The 23,520-nt window shown below is 42.9% G+C and overlaps 1 protein-coding gene across 5 annotated transcripts; it reads left to right on the top strand.

Moving 5' to 3' along the window:
- The first annotated feature begins 39 nt into the window (after positions 1-39).
- Positions 40-22,772, top strand: Zscan30 (zinc finger and SCAN domain containing 30). 5 transcript variants are annotated; one of them, XM_045134700.1, is made up of 4 exons: positions 40-95; positions 11,972-12,473; positions 12,719-12,857; positions 20,213-22,772. In XM_045134700.1, the coding sequence occupies exons 2-4, from the start codon at positions 12,066-12,068 to the stop codon at positions 21,148-21,150; spliced, it is 1,485 nt and encodes a 494-aa protein (XP_044990635.1). In that variant the 5' UTR covers positions 40-95; positions 11,972-12,065; the 3' UTR covers positions 21,151-22,772. The 5 variants fall into 5 exon arrangements, with proteins under 5 accessions (XP_044990635.1, XP_044990636.1, XP_004666855.2 ...); XM_045134701.1 differs by lacking the exon at positions 40-95 and adding an exon at positions 4,185-4,208; XM_004666798.2 differs by lacking the exon at positions 40-95 and adding an exon at positions 7,769-7,944.
- The last annotated feature ends 748 nt before the right edge of the window (positions 22,773-23,520 follow it).

The following is a 23,520-nucleotide window of genomic DNA, read 5'->3' on the forward strand; positions in this document are numbered from 1 at the left end:
CTCAGCTCTATGGTGCCTCGCGCGCACGCGCAGCGCTGCCGAGAGACCCTTCCTCAACCCGGAGCTTTCCGAAGCTGCTCCAGTCCGAGCCGTAGGTAAGGACCAGCTTGGTCCCTGACAGGGTTCTTTCCCTGGGTCTTCTGGGTCTTGAGAAGAATGTGGGGATCCAGTACTATTAGTGAAAGTTCTTTTTGGCTGGGTAATGTTTCTGACCAGACAGTGAATTCTTCATCGCCTTCTGCTTTTCTGTCCTCACTTCTCTTCCTGCCCTTCTCTCCCAGCACATAATCAGGCTCTCATCTTTGTTTTATTTTCTTCTGTCTTCCTTGCTCTTCTCTCTCTTTTATTCACTTTTCCCCCTCAGAAAAGTGGCATTGCCTCAAAATCATTGGAGCCCTTGTTAAATGATCACTGGGCCCCAGAATTTGTGACTAAGATCCAGGATGGGGATCCCAGGTTCTCAGGTGCTCCCAAGGTTAGTGGTCCAGACACCATGAGAAATGCTGTCTTGGAAACAAGTGATGCATCCTAATTCCTGAGTTGCTGGAAAATTGTAACAAATTACCATCGTGAAAGGGCAGAAGTTCTCTTTCCAAAAACTGTGTGTCAGTAAAGTCCTCAGTCTGACCAAAAGATTACCATGAGAAAAAGAATCTGAAATGGAGTGTAATGTTGATGTGATCATGACTATGATGCAGGATTTTGGGGTTCAGGATGGGTCCCCCTAGAATTTATGTACCCCAAGTTTTGGGTTCTGTCCTACCTTCAATAAAAATTTATAATAAAGACAGACTCAAGAAGGATAAGTTATGAAGTTTATTTAAGGAGAAATCACAAATTGTGGGGTTTATTTAAGGGATATTGGGAGTTAAGAGAAACTGAGGCTTTTTAAAAAATATATTTATTTATTTATTTATTTGCAAGGAGGGAGAGAGAGATAGAAGAGGCAGGCCAATAGAAGGGGTGTGCCAGAGCCTCCAGCTGTTGCAAATAAACTCCAGATGCATGTGCCACTTTCTACATCTGGCTTTTCATGGGTACTGGGGAACTGATCCCGGGTCGTTAGGCTTTGTAGACAGGCGACTTAATTGCTAAGCCATCTCTCCAGCCCCAAACTGAGGCTTTTAAAGAGAGACTAGAGTAAACCTGGAAACATGTGGACAGCTCACTTAAAAGAAACTGAGACTTGGGCTGGAGAGATGCTTAGTGGTTAAGACGCTTGCCTGCAAAGCCTAAGGACTCATTTTTGACTCTTCAGGTCCCACATAAGCACAGTGACACAAGTGTGCAAGGTTGCATCTGCACACAAGGGGGCACATGTGTCAGGAGTTCAGTTGTAGTGCTGGAGGCCCTGGTGTGCCAATTCTCTGCCACCTCTCTTGCATAAAAAAGGCTTGCCTCCGAGAGAGAGAGAGAGAGAGAGAGAGAGAGAGAGAGAGAGAGGGGGGGGGGAGGGAGAGGGAGAAGGGGAGGGAGGGGGGAGGGAGAGAGAGAGGAAGGGAGAGAGAGGGAGGGAGAGGGGGAGAGAGAAACACTGAGGCTTAAGCCAGGTGTGATAGTGCATGCCTTTAATTCTAGCACTCAGGAAGCACAGGTAGGAGGATTGCCATTAGTTCGAGGCTACCCTAAGACTACATAGTGAATTCCAGGTCAGCCTGGGCTAGAGTGAGACCGTACCTCAAAACATCAAAGAGAGAGAAAACTGAGGCTTTTACAGAGAGACTAGAGGAAAGCTACAAGCATGTGGTGGATAGATTTTAGGAGCTCGTGTAAGGAGATTTGGAAGCACACACATGGTATCTTCTGTGTGCTTGCCTACAGGGAGAACTTAAGAGAGTGAATGGTGAGGCTTAAGGAAGAATAAGAGGGAAATTATCAAAGCAGAGACCAAGAAATTCAGAGGAGAAATGCATAATGAAGAGAGTTGCACACATGTTATCCCAAGTTTAAGGGAATCACACAGCTAGCAGGCCTGGAGTTAGTGAGAGCATCCACGTGATGGATCTAGAGTGTAAGGGGAATATGCACATGGTAGATTCAGAGACCAGAGGAAAATTACGCATGAGATCAAAGTGAGAAGTTACCCAGGTTATAAAGCAGAAACAAACAGAAAAGTTCTCCCTGACAAAGAAATTATATTATGCTCACTGGCCCCTCTCCTCCTCAGCACTGGGTGAGAGGGGAAGCCACTCACATGTGTCTAAGCATAGATGAGGGAGAATCCAACGAGTGAGTGGGGGAGAAGGCCAAATGCAGCCTTTATAGTGTCAGGTTCAGGTATGTAAGGAGAAGACCTGATTGGAGGGTAGACCCCAGGGCCAGCCCACCTGAGCTGTCTATCTAAGTAGCATGCTAGATTGTGGGCAGCAGGAGGTGCTGTAGATCAGTTTCCATCATACACCAGTTCCATTCTTGCCAAGAGTTGCATTCTTGTGCCAGGGTGAGGTGGCATGTGGGGTGGCATCTCCTGGTTCTCTCTGGGCCTCAATATCTAACTGAAATGGCCAAAATGAATCTAGCTTTTTCCTGTTCTTCAGAAATATCTTGGGAAATAAGAATTGAGAGGATTGGGGCTGGAGATACAGCTTAGCTGTTATGGCGCTTGCCTGCAAAGCCAAAGGACCCAGGTTTGATTCCCTGGGATCCACATAAGCCCAGATGCACAAGGTGATGCATGTGTCAGGAGTTTGTTTCCAGCAGCTGAAGGCCCTGGCACACCCATTGTCTCTCTATTTGCCTCTTTCACTCAAATAAATAATAATAATAAACTAAAAAAGACAATAATTGTCATATTCATATAGCATGCCACAATCTGAATAGTAAACATATGTGTCAACTCCTAAATTTTCCTCAACAACACCTGCTCCCACCGCTACTAATTTGTAGTTTAACTATTTTGCACTTTGTAGAGATTAATTTAAAAGGAATATTACAGAAAGTAAATTTTTGTCAGCTTTCTTTCATTGAATATTCTTATCTTAAAATTGTCTATATTGCTGTATATATCAGTAGTCCATTTTGAAGCTGGACCTGGTAGCTCATGCCTGTGATCCTATCACTCAGGATGCAGAGTTTAAAGCTAGTCTGGGCTACCTAGCAACACTCTTTCAAAAGAAACAAAACCAAATCATTTTGTTGTTGTTGTTGTTAAAATGACATTCCAGGGCTGATGAGACGGCTCAGTGATTAAGGTGCTTGCCTGAACAGCCTAAGGACCCAGGTTCGATTCCCTAGCACCCATGTAAAGCCAGATGCACAACGTGGTGCGTGTGCCTGCAGTTCATCTGCAGGGCCTAGAGGCCCTGGTGCCTGTACTTGTGTTCTCTCTCTGTCTCCCTCTTTCTCTCAAGTGAATAGATAATAAATAAAACATTGCAAAATATAGCATTCCATTGTCTGTATCTGTCATTTTGTTTATTCACCAGCCAAGTGGTGGGATGTTTGGGCTACATTTTATTTATTTAAACAAACTCCAGAGGTGTGCACCATGTTGTGCGTCTGGCTTACATGGGTACTGTGGAATCCAAATTGGGTCCCTAAACTTTGCGGGCAATGCCTTAACCACTTTGCCATCTCTCCAGCCTGACTTCTTTCATTGTTGAAGAGCTACTGTGAACATTTATGTGTAAGTCCTTGGATAGAGGCACACTTTTACCCCCATCATAGCAATGGTGGGGATCAGTGCTGAGTATTAAATTCAGGGGTTTGCACACGTTAGACAAGTCCTTCACTACTGATCTAGACTGCCCCACCCTGCATATTATACTTTTGATTACAATGGCTTTGTAACAAGGCTTGAAATCAAGTAGTGCAAGACCTCCAATGTTGCTATTATTTTGGCTGTCCTAATTTCAATGTATTTTCATACAAATTTCAAATCAGCTTACCAGTTTCTACTAAAAAAGCCCTCTGGGATTATGGTTGGAATTGAATTGTATCTGGAGATTAAGTTTGGGGAGAATTGGTATCTTGAAGTAACACTGAGTCTTTTAATTCATGAACATGGTATAGTTTTCCATTTATTTTGGTCTTCCTTAATTACTTTTTAAAAAAACATATTTTTATTTATTTATTTTCAAGCAGAGAGAGGTAGAAGAGAGACAGAGAGAATGGGCACACCAGAGCCTCCAACCACTGCAAACAAACTCCAGATATCTGTGACACTTTCTGCATCTGGCCTTATGTGGGTACTGGGGCATTGAACTTAGGTCGGTAAGCTGTCAAGGCAAGTACCTTAACCGTTGAGCCATCCCTCCAGCCTCTTAATTTCTTTTTAACAATATTTTGTAGTTCTTTTCAATATCTTATAGATACTTTATAACACTTCATAAGTTTATTCCTGTTAAATTTCTATGCCATTAATGGGTTACCACTTTAATTTCTGGTTGATCGTTAATATACTGAAATACAATTGATTTTTGCTTATTGATCTTGTATCCTGCAGCCTCGCTTAAAGTACTTGTTAGTTCTAGTAGTTTATTATTAGATTTTTCTATACATATGATCATGTTATCCATGAGTGAAGATGCTGTTTCTGTTCCATGGTGAATGCATCCCCCCACCCTACATTTCCTGTCTTGTTGCATTGCCTAGAACTCCTGGATAATTTTCAGTAGAAATCAGAGTAGAAACTTTTGCATTTTCCTCCATGGTATGATTTCAATTAAAAAGAGATGGCTTATATAATGTATCCAGTCATAAAGCTTTACAGGTCATGCCACTCTTAGTTGTTTTGTTTATAGTGTGCTGAGAAACTATGCAAGGAAAAAGTGCCCAGTGTTTCTTGGGCAATTGTGGTAGTTACAACTCATGGTGGCTGTGGTCAGGTCAAGCCGGATCTCTATTTACATACATTTTTTTTAAAATTATTTATTTATTTATTCGAGAGCGACAGACACAGAGAGAAAGACAGATAGAGGGAGAGAGAGAGAATGGGCGCGCCAGGGCTCCAGCCTCGGCAAACGAACTCCAGACGCATGCGCCCCCTTGTGCATCTGGCTAACGTGGGACCTGGGGAACCCAGCCTCGAACCGGGGTCCTTAGGCTTCACAGGCAAGCGCTTAACCGCTAAGCCATCTCTCCAGCCCAATTTACATACATTTTTTAAAAGTATTATTTATTTATTTTTATTTATTAGAGAGAGAGGGAGGGAGAATGGGCGTGCCAGGGCCTCCAGCCAGTGCAATCAAACTCCAAACCCGTGCACCCCCTTGTGCATCTGGCTAATGTGGGTCCTGGGGAATTGAATCTGGGTCCTTTGGCTTTGCAGGCCAAAATGCCTTAACTGCTAAGCCGTACCTCCAGCCATATTTACATACATTTTAAAAAATACATATATATTTATTTGCAAGCAGAGAGACACAGACAGAGAATGGGTATGCCAGGGCCTCTTGCTGCTACAAATAAACTTCAGAAGCATGTACCACCTGGTGTGTCTGCCTTTACCAGGGGATCAAACCCAGGCTGTCAGGCTTTACAAGCAAGTGCCTTAATCACTAGGCCATCTCTCCAATCCCTACATTGAATTTTGAATGTTAAATCAAACTTGCATTCCTGTAATACTTAATTGTAGTGTGTTATCTTTTTTTAATATATTGTTGGGTTTGATTTGCAAAATTTTTCATTGTTTGTCTTGGATATGAATGGTTCTATTCTCAAGACCCTTGCCTGGGGACCCCAATTACTAATCCCTGACAAGAAAAGCCTGGGGATACAAGTTAATTCAGGCATTGATGTCGACCCATGTCTATGCATTCCTTCTGATTTTAGAAAAAGGGGAGGAAAGACACTAGACCTTATTAAGGCCCCTTTTCAGGCTTGAGAAAGGTCCTAGATTAATTGGGGGTCCTGTCAAGACTGTAAGCTCTCTCCTGCTTCCTTTCTTTTTCAACATATACAAACCCTGCTATTTTTGAGTCCCCTCTCAATTGCCGAGGTTTTTTCTTTCACTTAATAAATTTCTCCTTACTCATTCCTCTTGGTTCATATGCCTTATTTTTTGTGGTTGTGAGACAAGGACTGAGACCTGCAACACTATGTAAAGTAGTTCAGTCTGACCAAGTTGACATAGTAGTCAGTGTACTCCATCAGTTTGTTTCTGTACATGTTTCTTTAAACCATGCTTTATCTCCAAGTAAACATGCTTGGAACAGCATGTTTAAACATCATGGAACAGTTATCTTTCATTATGCCTTGGTTGATGTTCATTCTTCTAACACCATTGCTACTTTAATATTCTATAACAAATATTGAGATAGGAATGTTAACTATTATATTTTTAAACATTTTTTCACTATCTAGCTATACTGGCCTCAGATTTATGATCCTCCGGCCTCTGCTTACTGAGTGCTGACTGGGTATGAATGCACACACCTTTATTCACAGCACTCAGGAGGCAAATGTAGGAGGATTACTTGGGTTTGGGGTCAGCCTGGGTTAGATTGAGACCCTCTTTTAAAAAACATATATATATTATTACTAAGAAAAGGAGGGAAGGCAGGAAGCCAGGTGTGGTGGTGCATGCCTTTAATCTCAGCACTCTGGAGGGAGAGGCAGGAGGATTGCTGTGAGTTTGAGGCCACCCTGAGATTACATAGTGAATTCCAGGTCAGCCTCAGCTAGAGTGAGACCCTACCTTAACCCCTCCCCCCCCCAAGAAAAAGAAAAAAGCAGAAAGAAAAAGTGATGAGAGAAAGAAGAAACATATCCAAGGGGCTTCACAAAGAAGCTGAAACTACATTACTACCCTCCAGTGGTTCTCTTTATATTCAGCTAGACGTCAAGATTACTATATAGGCACCAGATTGTTCACAGAGTGAATCTTCAGCCTTAGAATCAACTTGTAGTTCTGGGTTTAAAAGAAAAAACAATCCAAGCCAGATGTGTTGGTGGACATCTGTAATCCTGGTACTTGCGCAGCTGAGGTAGAAGGATCTTAAGGCCAACCTGAGCTACATATTGAGATCCTGTGTTACAGAGAACGAAAACAAAGAGTAAACCAAATTGTAAATCCACAGAAAAATTCACTTTCCTTTCGCTCTAATAAATGTTTATAAGTAGGCTAGTGTTTGTTCTGAATAAGACAGCTTAACTATGAACAATAAAACATGTTTGGCATGCCAGTGTTGTGTCCAACTAATTTTAACTTTCTAAATATTACAACCATGGCCGAAACCTCGGAATCTTTTTTCATATATAAATTTATATGTATGCACGTGTGTGTGTGTGTGTGTTTGTGTGTGTGCGCGCGCGGTGCATGTCCGTGTGTATGGATGACATGGCTGGCTGGGGAATTGAACCCTGGACAGGCAGGCTTTGCAAGCAAGCACCTTTAAGCAGCCAAACCATCTCCTCAGCCTCCTGAAAACTCAGGTTCTGAAAGGAGAATGATGGCAAATGTAGTCAGAGGTCCTAAAGTTCAGTTTGACACAAGTGACTGGGATTGTATAGAGAATTCAGAGAAGCATCTTGGTTTTCCTAAAGGAGTCCCTCAAACATTAGTATTTTTATTTAACCTTTTTTCCCCATGAAGATTGTATATCTCAAAACGATGATCTTCACAAAGTGGAGAAAGCACCACTGTGAACGCAAGCTTTATCAATTATAGGCGTATCTTTCAGACGATATGTAACTCAATGTGGTCGGCCACTGGCTTCCATATTGGAAAACACATATATTGAACACTGCTTGGAAACTTAACAGTTTCTCATTGGTACTGACCCGATTCAGCTATCAAGTGTGATTCACTGTCACTTCTGTTTACAGTTTGATTGCGCGTTCAAACTCACCCCTTCCCGACGCCCTCGCCCAAGGGCGCACGCGAACCACCGAGCCGCAGTCCTCCGGAGTTTCTAGAGGGGCTCGTCCGCCCTCGTTTCCGGCGTGCGCGCAGTGGGAGGACTTCCCGCTTTGTCCCTGGCGGCGCTGTGACCTGCGGAGCGGAGGGTGAGTGCGGGCGGGAGGCGGCCGCGTGACTTCGACGCGGTCCCTTCTCTCCCCCGGCCGCCCTCCCTGGCCTGACACGCGGTGCCTGCCGCTGTGCCGGGCTCCCGGCCGCGCGGGCTCCCTCTGCTCGAGCGCCGGCCGTCCGGTACATCTGTACGCTCCCCGAGCCGCGCGCTCGTCCTCCGGGACTTCAGCGCCTACCCGGCATCGGCACGTTCCGGTCCTCCGTGAGCACGGGTGTCTCCACACAGGGCTTAGTCATGGCCTTGGCCTTCCGCGGTCTGGGCTGCTTTATCAGACACTGCGTGTACCTAGTGTCGTCTTTGTAGATTATTGCATTTCTTAATTTGAGACAAGAACTTAGTTGTCCAGGCTGGCCTTGAATTTAGTGAACCTCCTTCCTCAGCCTCCAGAATAGCTGAGAGGATAGGCATGTATTGTCAGGCTTGACCTTTTTTTTTTTTTTTTTTTTTTTTTGTGACAGGGTCTCACTGTAACCCAGACTGACCTGGAACTTACTGTAGCACTAGGCTGGCCTCGAACTCATGGCAATCCTACCTCAGCCTCCTGAGTGCTGGGATTAAAGGTGAGGGCAGTGACGCCTGGCTGGATTGACTTTATTTATAGTATTCTTTTTAAGTCACCATAAGGTATTTATGCGTACTTTCTGTTTAACGTGTACCTCTCCCTACCGTGTTTAGTTCTGTAATGGCAAGGACATTGTCTTGGTGACTAAATAGTGCCTAGCCTAGGGTCTGCACATATAGGCATTCAATCAATATTAAATTTGTGAAAAGTGCAGGCCCGTTTCTAAAGAGTGCCTTGATTTTGTCAAGCAAGTAGAAGGGCATATCAGCAGAATAGACATCCAAAAATATGGACCCCGGAGTGAGACCATTTGGTTTCAGAACAGTACAGAATTGAGCCTTGATTCCTTGATTACAGACTGTGATCCCAGCACTTGGGAAATGGAGGCTGGAAAATCAGGAATCATAGGGGAGCTTTGTCGTTGTTATTGAGACTGTGGCTTAAAAAGCCAACCAAACCAAAACCCCAAAATAACAGGAAAAGTCAACATCCATCCATCTACATCATTTACAAGCCACATGGGACAAATTGCACATATTATTTCCTTTTAAGCAACTGAATATATATCTAATTTGTTAAGATAAAGTGATTTAAGAACTTAAGATGAGTCAGTCCAGTTAGTGTTCTCTTAATTAAGTGGTCAAACAGTAACATTACAATACAGAAGTTGACTTCAGCAATCAGAATTGCATAAAAGTACCCTGGAGTTTTCTTGGTTTTTTTTTTTTGACTGAGCTAAGTACAGTCTAGGGAATAACCTTTTAGAGGGAGGGGCTGTCCCAGAGCTTAAGACTAGCTACTTTTCTTTTTTTTTTTTTTAATTTTTTTTTTTTTTTATTTGAGAGCGACAGACAGAGAGAGAAAGACAGGTAGAGGGAGAGAGAGAGAATGGGCTCGCCAGGGCTTCCAGCCTCTGCAAACGAACTCCAGACGCGTGCGCCCTCTTGTGCATCTGGCTAACGTGGGACCTGGGGAACCGAGCCTCGAACCAGGGTCCTTAGGCTTCACAGGCAAGCGCTTAACCGCTACGCCATCTCTCCAGCCCGACTAGCTACTTTTCTAACCCTGTTCTAGATGATTCCATAACCAACTGACACCTAAATTCAGACTTCTGATAAAAGCAGTCACTTCATTTCCCATTGTCAAAGCTATTTTTTCAGACTTGCACCACAAATAGTAAGATCTTTCCTGTGAAAACCAAACTTCGCCTCTATGAGATGATAAGAGATTGGGGGGGTTCACTTTCTTTTATTGGACACTTCTTGATATCTCCCAGTAAAGTCCATTCAGTAACCATGCATTCTTGCCTCATCCACCATTCCTTAAGTATCTACACTGGGCTAGTTGTTTTACAGTGGGTTTTATTATCATTCTGGTATGATGAGGACAATAGAGATGTTTGTATGGGCATGACTTTGACTTACTTGGGAGCCCTGGAGTCAGGAGGCAGAGGGAGTGAGGGGAAAGTGAAAAAGCCTGTGGTTTGGTGGGAGGACTGGGCAAAGTAGCCCAGGCACGGTTAGGCTTCTTTGAATCATGTCAGTGGGCTCTGGGCATAGGGGTTATCCTTGGTGGTTTGGTGCCTGGGCTTGAAGTGCTTAAGGTAGGGAAGTGGTTGTCCTGAAGTAAATGTGATGATTCCCATACAGACCCCATAATGCACTGCCACAGGATTTTTCTTTCTTTTTGTGTTTATATTTGTTTGTGGAGGGTTGTGTGTGTGTAGGTATGCGTGCATGTGTGCATGCATGTGAATGCCAGATGACAACTTCAAGTATTATTCTTCCAATGCTGTCCACCTTTTATGAGACAGGTTTTCTCATTGGCCTGGGACTCACCAAGTAGGCTAGACTGGCTGGCTAGTGAGTCCCAGGGATCCTCCTGTCTGTATCCCCAGCACTAGAATTACAAGTATGTGCTTGCCACCACATCAAGCTTTTTACATGTGTTCTGGGTGTCAAACTCGGGTCTTCATGCTTGCATAGCAAACAATTTGCTGAACTGTTTCCCTATCCCTTTTTTTGTTTTGATTTTTTCCCCTTCTCTCTCTTTTTCTCTTTGCCTTCTTTCTGTCCTTCCCTCTTAATTTTCCTTCGTCCCTTCTTCCTATCATTCCCTCTTTCTCCCCTTCCCATTTTCCCTTCCACTCCCCTTCACTCTTTCCTCCTCCTTGATCTCATTTTTTTCCCCAGAGTGGATCTCACTTTGTAGCCCAAGCTGACCTTGAACTCCCTCTGTAGCCCAGGGTCTCTGATCATGGCTGATTCTGAGCTGTAACTAGAGGTGACACTAAACCACCTTGCATTTCTCCCACAGGCCGTGCTTCCCATACCCACTGTTCGCTTTTCCCAGATGACCTTCCTCCTCTTCCCTGCCTCAATGAGATAGATCACCCTGCTAAGGCATCTCCTGTAGGACCTTGTTCTGGCTCTTCTGCCCCTCTCTGACTTGGTCAATGGTGTTTCCTTCTGTGCTTAAGATCCTTGGCTTTTGCACAGTGTGCTTACCTGTTGCTTTCCCTATATGGAACCAAGAGACCTTGGGAAGAGAACTTTTATCCTGAGATTCCTGTTTAGTAAGCAGTCTAGCATGTAGTAAATGCTCAAGTATTTGTTAAAATAATGGGTGAAGGAATTCATTACTCTTTCCTTTGTGCTGTGACTTTTAAGTCAGGAATTTCTCCTTGTTTGTATATTCATGGACATTCTCCATGACTTCTAGCATTTTCACCACCATTCCTCATTTATAGCAACTACCCATATATCTTGGGCAATCCATTCTTGATTAACAATAGCAAGTGCTTGAGAATCAAGCAGTGCTGGGATTATGTCTTGCTCAGTTTGTAGTCTTAGGAGGATAAAGATGCTCAGCTTTCTCATCTGTAAGACATACATATAATACTTACACATGGTGTTCCTGGATAGACCATGACTTAGCACTTGTAAACCACCTGGCCCGTAGCAGGAGTTTATTTGGCATGTGTTCCTGTCTTTGGGGAGGCCCTATGGCATAATAAAAAGCTGAATGCTTTGCTATCAGAGGCCAGTTTTGCTGCACACTGTATGCCTTTGGTCAGTTAATGGTTCTTGGTATAATTGTCCTTATAGAGCATTATGTAGTGTTCCAAAATTATGCCCACTGTTATTTCTAAATTTTAATATACCAAACCATGATGGCAGAGGAAAATGATGGCATGAGCAGAGGGTGGGCATCACCCCCAGCCCACATAAGTGGACAGCAGGAACAAGAGAGTGTGCCAAACACTGGAATGGGGAAACTGGCTATAAAATCCATAAGTCCACCCCCAACAATACACTGCCTCCAGAAGGTGTTAATTTTTTTATCTCCATCAGCTGGGAGTTTATGGGGACACCTGAATCAAACCACCACAGAGGCACATTGCTTTCCATGTGTAACATGAGTATGTTGTCCACCATAGGGCTCCCTGAAGATCTGTAATTCAGAAGAAATTCCTCAGATTTACCTCTTCTCTGCCTCAGCTTGATCACCCCTTTAGACTGTTTTTACCAAGGATGTCTGGAGTGGCCACAGCCTTGGCCAGCCATGCTCCAGAAGAACAAGATGGACTTAACATTGTGAAGGTCAAAGAAGAGAATGATGTTTGGAGAAAGGACTCTGGTCTACAGGGAGAGCCCAGGAGCCAGGAGGTCTTCCGCCAGCGTTTTAGACAGTTTGGTTACTCAGACTTCACTGGACCCAGGGAGGCTCTGAACCACCTACAAGAGCTTTGCCATTGCTGGCTGAGACCAGAGGAGCGCTCCAAGGAACAAATCCTGGAGTTGGTAGTGCTGGAGCAGTTCCTGAGCATTCTGCCGAAAGAGCTTCAGGCCTGGGTGCAAGAGCACAGGCCAGGGAATGGAGAGGAGGCCGTGACACTACTGGAGGAGCTGGAGAGAGAATTCGATGAAGTGCGCCAGCAGGTAAGAAGCACGAGGTTTTTATTTTAACCTACTATAGTTGCTGGAGAAGTCATGAGTTGTGGTTTGGGTCTTAGGGAAGATATTAATTACTGACTCATTGGTTCAGGTCACAGGGTTGGTAGTCCTGATGTTTTTTTCTCTAGTCATTTACATAATTATCTGATTCCTCTGTCTTGCCCCGTTGCTCTAGGGGTTTCCTCCTGTATGTCCTCAGAGTCACAGTGCTGGTACTTAATTACTCGTAGGACACAGCTCAAGTCCAAGAAATGATCTGCAAGGAAATGACACCTGAGGGAGTACTGACGTCTCTGAATAACCCACTGCAGTCCATGGAGAACCATTGCAGGAGTGAACCCCAGGAGCCTCAGGTGTTCCATGAGAGAGGTGAGGCACCCCACTCTGTTGAGGGTTGAGGATGAAGTAAGGAACTACGCCATGGTACTTTTACTATACTATGGGAAGGCCCCCTCTGGCCTTAAAATTCTTCCACTCACTCACCCTAGAATCTGAAAGTCAGTGTAATTTATAACTTGGACTAAGAATAAAGGCCTTGGGGTGGGCATCGTGGCACACACCTTTAATCTCAGCACTCAGGAGGCAGAGGTAGGAGAACTGTCATGAGTCTGAGGCCATCCTGAAACTACATAGTTAATTCTAGGACAGCCTGAGCTAGAGTGAAACCCTACCTCAAAAAACAAAACAACAACAGCAAAAAAGAATGAAGGTCTTGGATTAGGACATGGTTCAGAGGGTAAAGTATTTCTTGTGCAAGCATGTGGATCTGAGTTTAGACCCCCAATACCCAGTAAAATGCCAGATATGGTAGTGCATGCTTGTGATTCTAGCACTAGAAAGCTGAGACAAGATCCCCATGGCTTGCCGACAGGCTAGTTTAGCTGAATCAGTGAGCTCTAGGTTCAGCAAGGGATCCTGTCCAAAAAATAAGGTGGAGAGTGATTAAAGAGTGATTATGGAAGATACCAGCCTCAACCTCGGGCTTTCACATGTATGCACACATGCACATACACCACATACACAAAAAAGAATTTTTACAATATTTTCTAATAACACCATTAGAGTCCAGTATTTTTATATTTATTTATTTTTCCCCTGAGGTAGGTTCTCACTCTAGCTCAGGCTGACCTGGAATTCACTAAGTAGTCTCAGGGTGGCCTCAAACTCATGGCAATCCTCCTACCTCTGCTGCCCAGGTGCTGGGATTAAAGGCTTGTACCACCACATCTGGCTATTTTGGGTTTTCAAGGTACGATCTCACTCTAATCCCAGGCTGGTGACCCGGAGTTCACTATGTAGTCTCAGGCTGGCCTCAAACTCACAACAGTCCTTCTGCCTCAGCCTCCCAAGTGCTGGAATTAAACACAGGCCTGACAGAAAGAGAAAGAGAAAAAAATGACATATCAGGGCACATCTGGCTTTATGTGGGTAACCGGATAATTGAACTCCAGTCGTTAGGCTTTATGGGCAAGTACCTTAACCTCTCAACCATCTGTCCAGCCCCCAATATGCTGTTTTTAAAAATAGTTTTGTCATGCTAACTAGGCAGTTTCTAGAATGGACATTAATAGTGTGTGCCAGTAACAGAATCCACATAATACCTTGAACAAGGAAATACTAATGTTAAGAATCATCACTGGCAATGGTGGTGCATGCCTTTAATCCCAGCATTTGGGAGGCAGAGATAGAAGGATCACCATGAGTTCGAGGCCATCCTGAGATTACATAGTGAATTCCAAGTAAGCCTGAGCCAGAGCGAGACCCTGCCTCAAACCCCCCCCCAAAAAAAATTATGAACTTGGAGATGGCTCAGTGGGTAGAGTGCCTGTCTTGAGAGTCTGAGGACCTGAGTTTCATCTTTAGGACCCCTGTAAAAACCCGGGTGGCATGCACCTGTAACTCCAGTGCTGGGGAGGCAGAGATACACAGTGGGGCGTGCTGGCCAGCCCATCGAGCCTATCCGGTGAACTCTTGAACCTGTCTTCTCCAAAACAGGTGGATGATGCCTCAAGAATGACACCCAAGGTTGTCCTTGCCTCCACACATGAGTACATATGTGCACCTGTACCCACACATGCACTGTCTCCCTGACATGTGCAAAGAACTATTAACAGCCATCTGTAATCCCACCTCCCACTTGGGAGGCTGAAGCAGGATTACAAATTCCAGGTATCTAAGGTGAACATTTTTCTCTGGTCTTAAAATTTTACTTTACTTTTTTAGAATTTGAGGAGGTATATAGAAAGAAATTTTAAACATGTTTCTTTCAGCTGAAGAGATGGTGTAGTGGCTAAGGCGTTTGACCTGCAAAGCCTAAGGACCCAGGTTCAATTCCCCAGGACCCATGGAAGCCAGGTGTACAAGGTGGTACATGCATCTGGAGTTTGTTTGCAGTGGCTAGAGGCCCTGACATGCTCATTCTCTCTCTCTCTTTCTCTCTGCCTCTCAAATAAATAAAGTATTATTTATTGGAGGAAGAGAGAAAATATTTCCACGCCAGGGTTCCTGCCATGTATGTGTATATGTGTGTGAAACAGAGGGAGAAAGAGAAAGTATACAGGGACACCAAGGCCTCTTGCCATTGCAAACTCCACATGTATGTGCCACTTTTGTGCATCTGGCTTTACATGATACTGGACAATCAAACCCATACTGATAGGCTTTGCAAGCAAGTGCCATTAACTACTGAGCCATCTCCCCAACCCTTGAGAAGGTACTTTTCTTTAAAGGTAGGTGCCACCATGCCCAGCCTTGTTTCATTTGTTTGTTTTTGTTTTTGAGACAAAGTCTCATCTAGCCCAGGTTGGCCTTACTGAACTCACTATGTAGCTGAGGCTGGCCTTGAATCGCTGATTCTCCTTTTGTCTCTGCCTCCCAAATTCTAGGATTATAGAGGTACACCAAGATATCTATTTTTTATTTTTATTTGAGACAGAGAGAAAGATAATAGGCACACCAGGCCCTCTCTCTAGTCATTGCAAATGAACTCCAGATGGATGCACCACTATGTGCATCTGGTTTGTGTAGAATCTGGAGAATTGAAGCTGGGTCCTTAGGCTTCTCAGACAAGTGCCTTATAAGCCATCTCTTCAGCCCCTTGAAGGAGGTATTTTAAATCCTGTATACTAAATTATTTTTCTGATTTTCATATTTGATAATTTTATCCCTATACAATTACATTTCCATGTTACACTCTTTAAATTTTTGTTTCTTTATAATCTGTTTTTCTCCCTCCCTCCCTCTGTTATATATTAGAGTAATTTTTATGACCGCTTTTATTTTTAAACAAGCACAATCCTATATAAATTATTAATGTAATTAATAATTCAACGTTCTGAAATTTATGGGCAGTGTGAATTTCAGTGTTTTGCCCTAATCTGTGCTATTTCTATTTTCTTGTAAGGAATGATGGAAAAGAAAGCTGGGCAGCTGTCAGCTTCTGCTAGGTTTTCATTATGATCCTGTATTTTTATTTTTTATTTTTTGGTTTTCTGAGGTAGGGTCTCACTCTCTAGCCCAGGTTGACCTGGAATTTACTATGCAGTATCAGGGTAGCTTCGAACTCACAGTGATCCTCCTAACTCAGCCTCCCAAGTGCTGGGATTAAAGATGTGTGCCATCATTCCTGGCTCTGTATTGTTTTTTTGTTTTTTTTTTAAAGTTGAAGTATTTTCTGTTTATTTTTTATTTGAGAGCGACAGACACAGAGAGAAAGACAGATAGAGGGAGAGAGAGAGAATGGGTGCGCCAGGGCTTCTAGCCACTGCAAACGAACTCCAGATGCGTGCGCCCCCTTGTGCATCTGGCTAACGTGGGACCTAGGGAACCGAGCCTCGAACCGGGGTCCTTAGGCTTCACAGGCAAGCGCTTAACCGCTAAGCCATCTCTCCAGCCCTCTGTATTGTTTTTAAGCTGTTGTGAACTCAAAGAATGTCAGAAATATTTAATGTCATATAAAAATATGACTTTTCAAAGAAAAAGTAAGTGGAAAAAAAAAGTGTTTTTTTGTTTTTTGGGTTTTTTTTTGATCTCAGTGCTACTACAGCCCAGCTTTGTTCCTAGCAAGGCAGCTAATTCAGAAAAGACAGAAAGTTTTGAGGTTAAAGCAACTTTGTTTCACTCTTTTTTTTTTTTTTGCTTTTTGAGGTAGGGTCTCACTCTAGCCCAGGCTGACCTGGAATTCACTATGGAGTCTCAGGGTGGCCTTGAACTCACTGTGATCCTCCTACCTTTGCCTCCCAAGTGCTGGGATTAAAGGCGTGCACCACCACGCCTGGCTTATTTCACTCTTGACTGCCATTATGAATTATCTGGTCTTCCATGGTCTGTCAGTCTCAGAGTCTGACCTGTAAAATACATCTATTTTTAATTTTTTATTTTTATTCATTCATTTGAGACGGGAGAGAGAATGGGCACACCAAGGCCTCTAGCCACTGCAAATGAACTCCAGATGTGTGTGCCCCCTTGTGCATCTGGCTAATGTGGGTCCTGGGGATTCGAACTTGGGTCCTTTGGCATTTCAGGCAAGTACCTTAACTGCTAAGCCATCCCTCCAGCCCTGTAGAATACATCAATTTTTATTTTATTTTTTAAAAATTTTATTAGCATTTTCCATGATTATAAAAAAAATCCCATGTTAATTCCCTCCCCCCCCCACTTTCTCCTTTGAAATTCCATTCTCCATCATATTACCTCCCCATCACAATCATTGTACTTACATATATACAATATCAACCTATTAAGTACCCTCCTCCCTTCCTTTCTCTTCCCTTTATGTCTCCTTTTTAACTTACTGGCCTCTGCTGCTAAGTATTTTCATTCTCACGCAGAAGCCCAGTCATCTGTAGCTAGGATCCACATATGAGAGAGAACATGTGGCGCTTGGCTTTCTGGGCCTGGGTTACCTCACTTAGTATAATCCTTTCCAGGTCCATCCATTTTTCTGCAAATTTCATAACTTCATTTTTCTTTACCACTGAGTAGAACTCCATTGTATAAATGTGCCACATCTTCATTATCCACTCATCAGTTGAGGGACATCTAGGCTGGTTCCATTTCCCAGCTATTATAAATTGAGCAGCAATAAACATGGTTGAGCACATACTTCTAATGAAATGAGATGATTCCTTCGGATATATGCCTAGGAGTGCTATAGCTGGGTTATATGGTAGATCAATCTTTAGGAACCTCCACACTGATTTCCACAATGGCTGGACCAGATTGCATTCCCACCAGCAGTGTAGACGTGTTCCTCTTTTTCCACATCCCAGCTCTATTTTTATTTTTAAGAGACTTTTGGAAGGATAAGAGTACCTCAATGGTTCTTCAGATTTTACCCTCAGGAATTTTTTTTTTTTTTTTTGAGGCAGGGTCTCATTCTAGCCCAGACTGACCTGGAGTTAACTATGTACTCTCAGGGTGGCCTTGATTTCACAGCCATTCTCCTACCTCTACCTCCCAAGTGCTGGGATTAAAGGCATGTGCCACTACTCCCAGCTTGAAAATAGCTTTTGTTTATAGCAGCCACTATTCATTTCCTGTTCCAAGTTACTAGAAATCTAGAAAGGAGTGGGCCCTGTGAGCAGGGTTTGGCTCAGGGGCGGGGTTTCTGCAGGTTGTTTCCATCTACCTTCTGTATGATTTTTCCCAAATTGAGCAGGAACACAAAGGGTTTCTTCCCTTGTGCTTTGTGTAACTTACTCTATTGCTTGTATTTATTGGATCTATTTGCAACCTGCCAGGATCTACAAGTACCTTCATTCTTCCTTGCCCATCTCTGTCCACTATTTATCCCCAAAGCATTTATTTTTTTAATATATATATATAAAATGTTTCATTTATCTATGAGAGAGAGAATGGGTACACCAGGGCCTCCAGCTACTGTAACAAACTCCAGGTGCATGTGCCACCTTGTGCATCTGGCTTATGTGGGTCCTAGAGAATTGAACCTTGGTTCTTAGTCTTCACAGGCAAGCACCTTAACCACTGAGCCATCTCTCCAGTCCCCCCAAAGCATTTTATAATCTCATCTCTGCTCTCTTATTTTGCTAGAAATACCAGTGATTTAAAATCCTTGGTGTCTTTTTGCTGGTCATTCTTTATTGTTGTTGTTTTGAGGTAAGGTTTCACTCTAACCCAGGCTGACCTGGAATTAACTATATAATCTCAGGGTGGCCTTGAACTCATGGCTTTCCTTCTGCCTCTGAGTGCTGGGATTAAAGGCCTGTGCCACCACGCGTGGCTTCTTGGTCATTCTTTATCACCTCTTTTCCTTTCCCTCATTGTCTAATCCCAAATTGTTTCCCATCATTATTTCTGTTTGTCGTCTGTGACTAATGTCTGTCTTGTTCACCATCTCTCCTTTTCAATACTCACTAACATTATTTATCTGCTTAACTCTGTGAGGAGTCCACTTCTTCTCACCACCCCATGCCACTTTTCTGAAGTCTTTGATTGGAAGCTAGTAGGTTTGTTTATTTATTTTTATTTGAGAAAATGGAGAGAAAGAGAGAGAGAAAATGGCATGCTGCTAGCCACTGCAAACAAACTCCATACACATGCACCACTGGAGAATTGAACCTTGGTCCTTAGGCTTCACAGGCCTTAACTGCTAAGCCATCTCTACAGCCCTTATTTTAAAAAATATGTTATTTTTTAAATTAATTATTTTATTTATTTATTTTGATTTTTTTGAGGTAGGGTCTCACTGTAGCCCAGGCTGACCTGGAATTCACTATGGAGTCTCAGGGTGGGCTCAAACTCACTGCGATCCTCCTTCCTCTGCCTTCCAAGTGCTGGGATTAAAAGTGCATCACCATGCCCCACTTTATTTATTTATTTTGAGAGAGAGAAAGAGACAGAGAGAGCAGACTCACACCAGACTCATGCATCACCTTGTGTGTCTGGCTTACATGGGTCCTGGGGAATAGAACCTGGGTCCTTTGGCTTTGCAGGCAAGCACCTTAACCACTGAGAAATCTCTTCAGCCCCATGTTTTTGTTTTTAAACTTGGTGTGTGTGTTCCTGTGTGTGCCATGCACACATGAGGTCAGAGGACAATTTTACAGGGTGAGTTCTTGTCTTCCACCTTATTTGAGGTGGGGTATGTTGTACTCAGGTAGCTGTTAAGTGAGCTTCTGAGGAATTGTCCTTTTTTTTTTTTGCCATTCTTCATACCATAGATGCATTAGGATTACAGAAGCCTATCACAGCTTGCTTTTATGTGGGTTCTGCAGATACAGACTTGAGTATTCAAAGTTGTAAACCAAGTGCATTATCTACTGAGCCATTTCCTGAGCCTGAAAAGTCAGTTTAAGAACTTTCCTCTTAGTTAGGCATGCTGGTCACAGTTTATGAACCTAACACTAGGGAGGCTGAGGCAGGAGAATCAAGCTTGAGACCAGCCTTAGATACATAGTGAGGCCATGTGTCAAATTTTTTTTTTCCTTACTAATAAGCAACTAGCTAGGTGTGGTAGCTCATGCCCTTAACCCCAGACTGAGATAAGAGGACTGACATGAGTTTCAAGGTCACACTGGGCTACAGAGTGAGTTCCAGGTCAGCATGGGCTAGAGTAAGACCTTGCCAAAAATATTTTTTTTTAAAAAAACCAAAAATAAATAAATAAGCACCTATTTCATTTGGCTTATTTTCTGTTCTTATTATAATACTTTCAATTTCTTGTGACATGAGTATGATAACACACTTTCTTTCAACATCTGTAGATTGCAAGATTGTGGCTGAGGAAGTACCATCAACAAAGCAAGAAGTAGTTGAATGTGTAGCCTCAGTGGCCATGGTTTCTCCAGGAAGTCTTCATGGAGAGCCTCATTCAGGACATGTAATGGAGGAAGCTCTGGAAGGTCTGGACAACTGTGAGAAGCAAAGTGGAAGCACTCCAAGCAGCACAATGAGTCCAGTTTCTTCTCAGGAAGGACATTTTAGTCTGGTAACCTTGAACAAGAAAACTACAGAACAGAGCATCTTTGAATGTAATGAAAGTGAAGGAATTCTAAATGTGAAGTTAAATGATAATACGCGGCAGAGAATCCGAGGGAAAATGCTCTATGAATGCTTGGATTGTGGGAAAACCTTTTGCCATAGGTCAAAGCTGATTAGACATCGGAGAAGTCATACTGGAGAGAGACCTTATGCATGTAAAGAATGTGGCAGAGCCTTTAGTTTCAGGGCAGACCTTGTTAGACATCTAAGAATTCACAGTGGTGAAAAGCCCTATAAGTGTTGTGACTGTGAAAAAGCTTTCAGGGGAAGCTCAGAGCTCATTAGGCATAGGAGAATTCATACTGGAGAGAGACCTTATGGTTGCAGTGAGTGTGGGAAAGCCTTTAGCCAGAGCTCAGCCCTTATTCAACATAAGAAGATTCACACTGGAGACAGGGGCTATGGATGTACTAAATGTGGTAAGGCTTTTGGTAGAAGTTCAATTCTTATTGAACATCAAAGAATCCACACTGGAGAAAAACCTTTTGAATGTAACGAGTGTGAAAAGTCCTTCAATCAAAGCTCAGCCCTCACCCAGCACCAGAGAATCCATACTGGGGAGAAGCCTTATGAATGTGATGAATGTAAGAAAATATTCAGGCACAGGTCTGGCCTTATGCAGCATCTGAGAACACACACTAGAGTTCAGCTTTGTGGGTAAGAGCTGTGCACCTTGGCTGCAAGGAAAGAGAAGATGGAAGTTTCTGAGAGTGGGATTTCTGTTCTTCCAGCCCACTTAAGTCCTGTAAGAGATCCATTTGGTGATTGAAGAACATTCTTATCTAGGTCTTGTCCAGAAAGAATGGCTGGTATTTTGTAGAAATGCCTAACTCATTTTTGGACGAGGGTACTTATCAGTGCTCCCTTTATTTCTCTCTCCATCCATCCAGATGGACCTGCCATAGAGCACCTCATATAAGTCCACAATTGGGGCAGGGATCCTGAAAATGCTCTTTACAAGTTGGCAAGGATGCTTGCCCAACAAGAGCCTTTGTGCTTCTGGCTGGTAGCAGCATGTGTTAAAAGTTTCTGAGCCGTCTGAAACGTGTTGTGGGGCTGTAAAATACTAATATTTTAGATCCCTTTTGTAGTGTCTGAGGAATCAAAGCTCATTTTATTCCCTTGCCAGGTCTCCCTTCAATCTTGGGCTTCCTGCTGAAGTCAGTTCAGGTCTAACAACTGGGTGCTGGCTGTATTCACACAATTACTAACCAAGTCATTATGGTAAAGTGTGGCAAGTGTTTTCCCAGGATAAATCCAGGGTTCTGAAGTACATGGCAGAGGTACTTACGTATGAGTTACTATGACTTTCTACATGTGCTCCCTTGAGCCATAAAACATCAAGTTAGTCAGGTCAAGGACAGACGAGCAGGTGTTATAGCATACACATTGCATGAAGATTAGGATTTGGAGATATCCTTGTACCATGATTTCACTCCAGCAGAATTTAGCTATCTTGGATCCTGGCTCAAAAGCCATGTTGGCTGGATGTGATGGAACATGCCTTTAATCCCAGCCCTTGGGAGGCAGAGGTAGCAGGATCCATGCAGGGCCACCCTGGGATTACATAGTGAATTCCAGGTCACACTGGGCTAGAGCAAGACCCTATCTCGAAAACAACAACAAAAAAGCCATTAATGGTTTCTTCGTATTAATATTCAAAGAGTTGGATAGCTTATCTCAGATTGAAGTGACCTACAAGATCTTGAAGTATTCAGAATTGGTATGGGAGAAAGCTGCATTTATTCTAAGGAAAAAATACACTGGAGTCTGAGGGACAGTGGTATCTGAAACATTTGTATCTCATGGTCCTAGGAAATGGGAAGCGTATAGGAACACAGCAATGTAAGGTCACAGGCTTATTCCCATTTCTTGCTCCTTCCTCAGCACCAGGTTTGCAGATCTTAAAACCACTTGAGAGCAGTTTCTTGAATTAACCCCTCATTATATACAAACTACTTGCCTAATTTTACTTTGGCAGTTGTAACCCACAATTACTGAGGTTCATTTTTAATATGAGAATGTCATTTTTAAAGATTTGGTGACTAACGGCTATTTTGGATTATAGGAAAGATAAATTTGGGGCTATATTTTTTGTTTCCAAGGCTTGTGCAGTTGAGCAAGATAAGTCATAATTTTAAAGGGATCCTTCCAATGGATAGTTGCCTTTTCCTATTGATTTAATGTTTTAAATATCATTTAATAGCTTATTGTGAACTAGTTGTGAATGTTGGTAATAAAGTATAAATCATCCACACACTCATTACCCACAGAAACATTGAACTACTTTATTTATTATTGCCTTTCTTCTAATCCTAATATTTTTTGGTAAAAAAAAAAAATCTTGTTCAGTAAATAAGTTTTGGTAACTAATCTTAACATTTATATTTTGAGTGCATACTTCATCTGTTTATATAAGAATGTAATGTGAGATGTACAGTAATAAAATATGAGTTCTGAGCTGGAGAGATGGTTTTGTGGTTAAGGCGCTTGCCTATGAAGCCTAAGGACCCAGGTTCAATTCACTAGTACTGTCGTAAGCCACGGGTGATGCATGTGTCTGGAGTTCATTTACAGTGGCTAGTGGCCTGCCTCTTTTTTTTTTTCTCTGTCAAATAAATAAAAATATTTAAATAAGAATTTGAGTTCTAAGGTTTTGTTGTGAAGTCATTTAGGAACAGAGAGTAAAATAACACAAGATAGACTAAAGGGTGGGGAAAGAGTGTTCCCACTAGGGAACTGGTATGTTCAGTCTCTACTATTTGGGCCAAAAATTATTTGAAAACTGACAGTTGGGCTCTAGTGCTTGAAGTTCGGTAGGCAAATTGTTAATGAGGTTGAGGTATCTGGGGTTCAGTTATGGAAGGAGCTTCTAAGCCCATGTATGTCATATATCCATCAGAATCAGTTGTCCTCCCTGTCAAGATCATGGTGGTGGGTTTATGTACACCAGATGGACTCCTCAATAACCAGTGGTGAGAAGGCCCAGAGGCCTGACAGGACCTTACTCCTTTTTAGCAGAAGCATAAGT

This window comes from Jaculus jaculus, chromosome 15 (genome assembly GCF_020740685.1).
Source record: "Jaculus jaculus isolate mJacJac1 chromosome 15, mJacJac1.mat.Y.cur, whole genome shotgun sequence".
NCBI classification, from domain to species: domain Eukaryota; kingdom Metazoa; phylum Chordata; class Mammalia; order Rodentia; family Dipodidae; genus Jaculus; species Jaculus jaculus.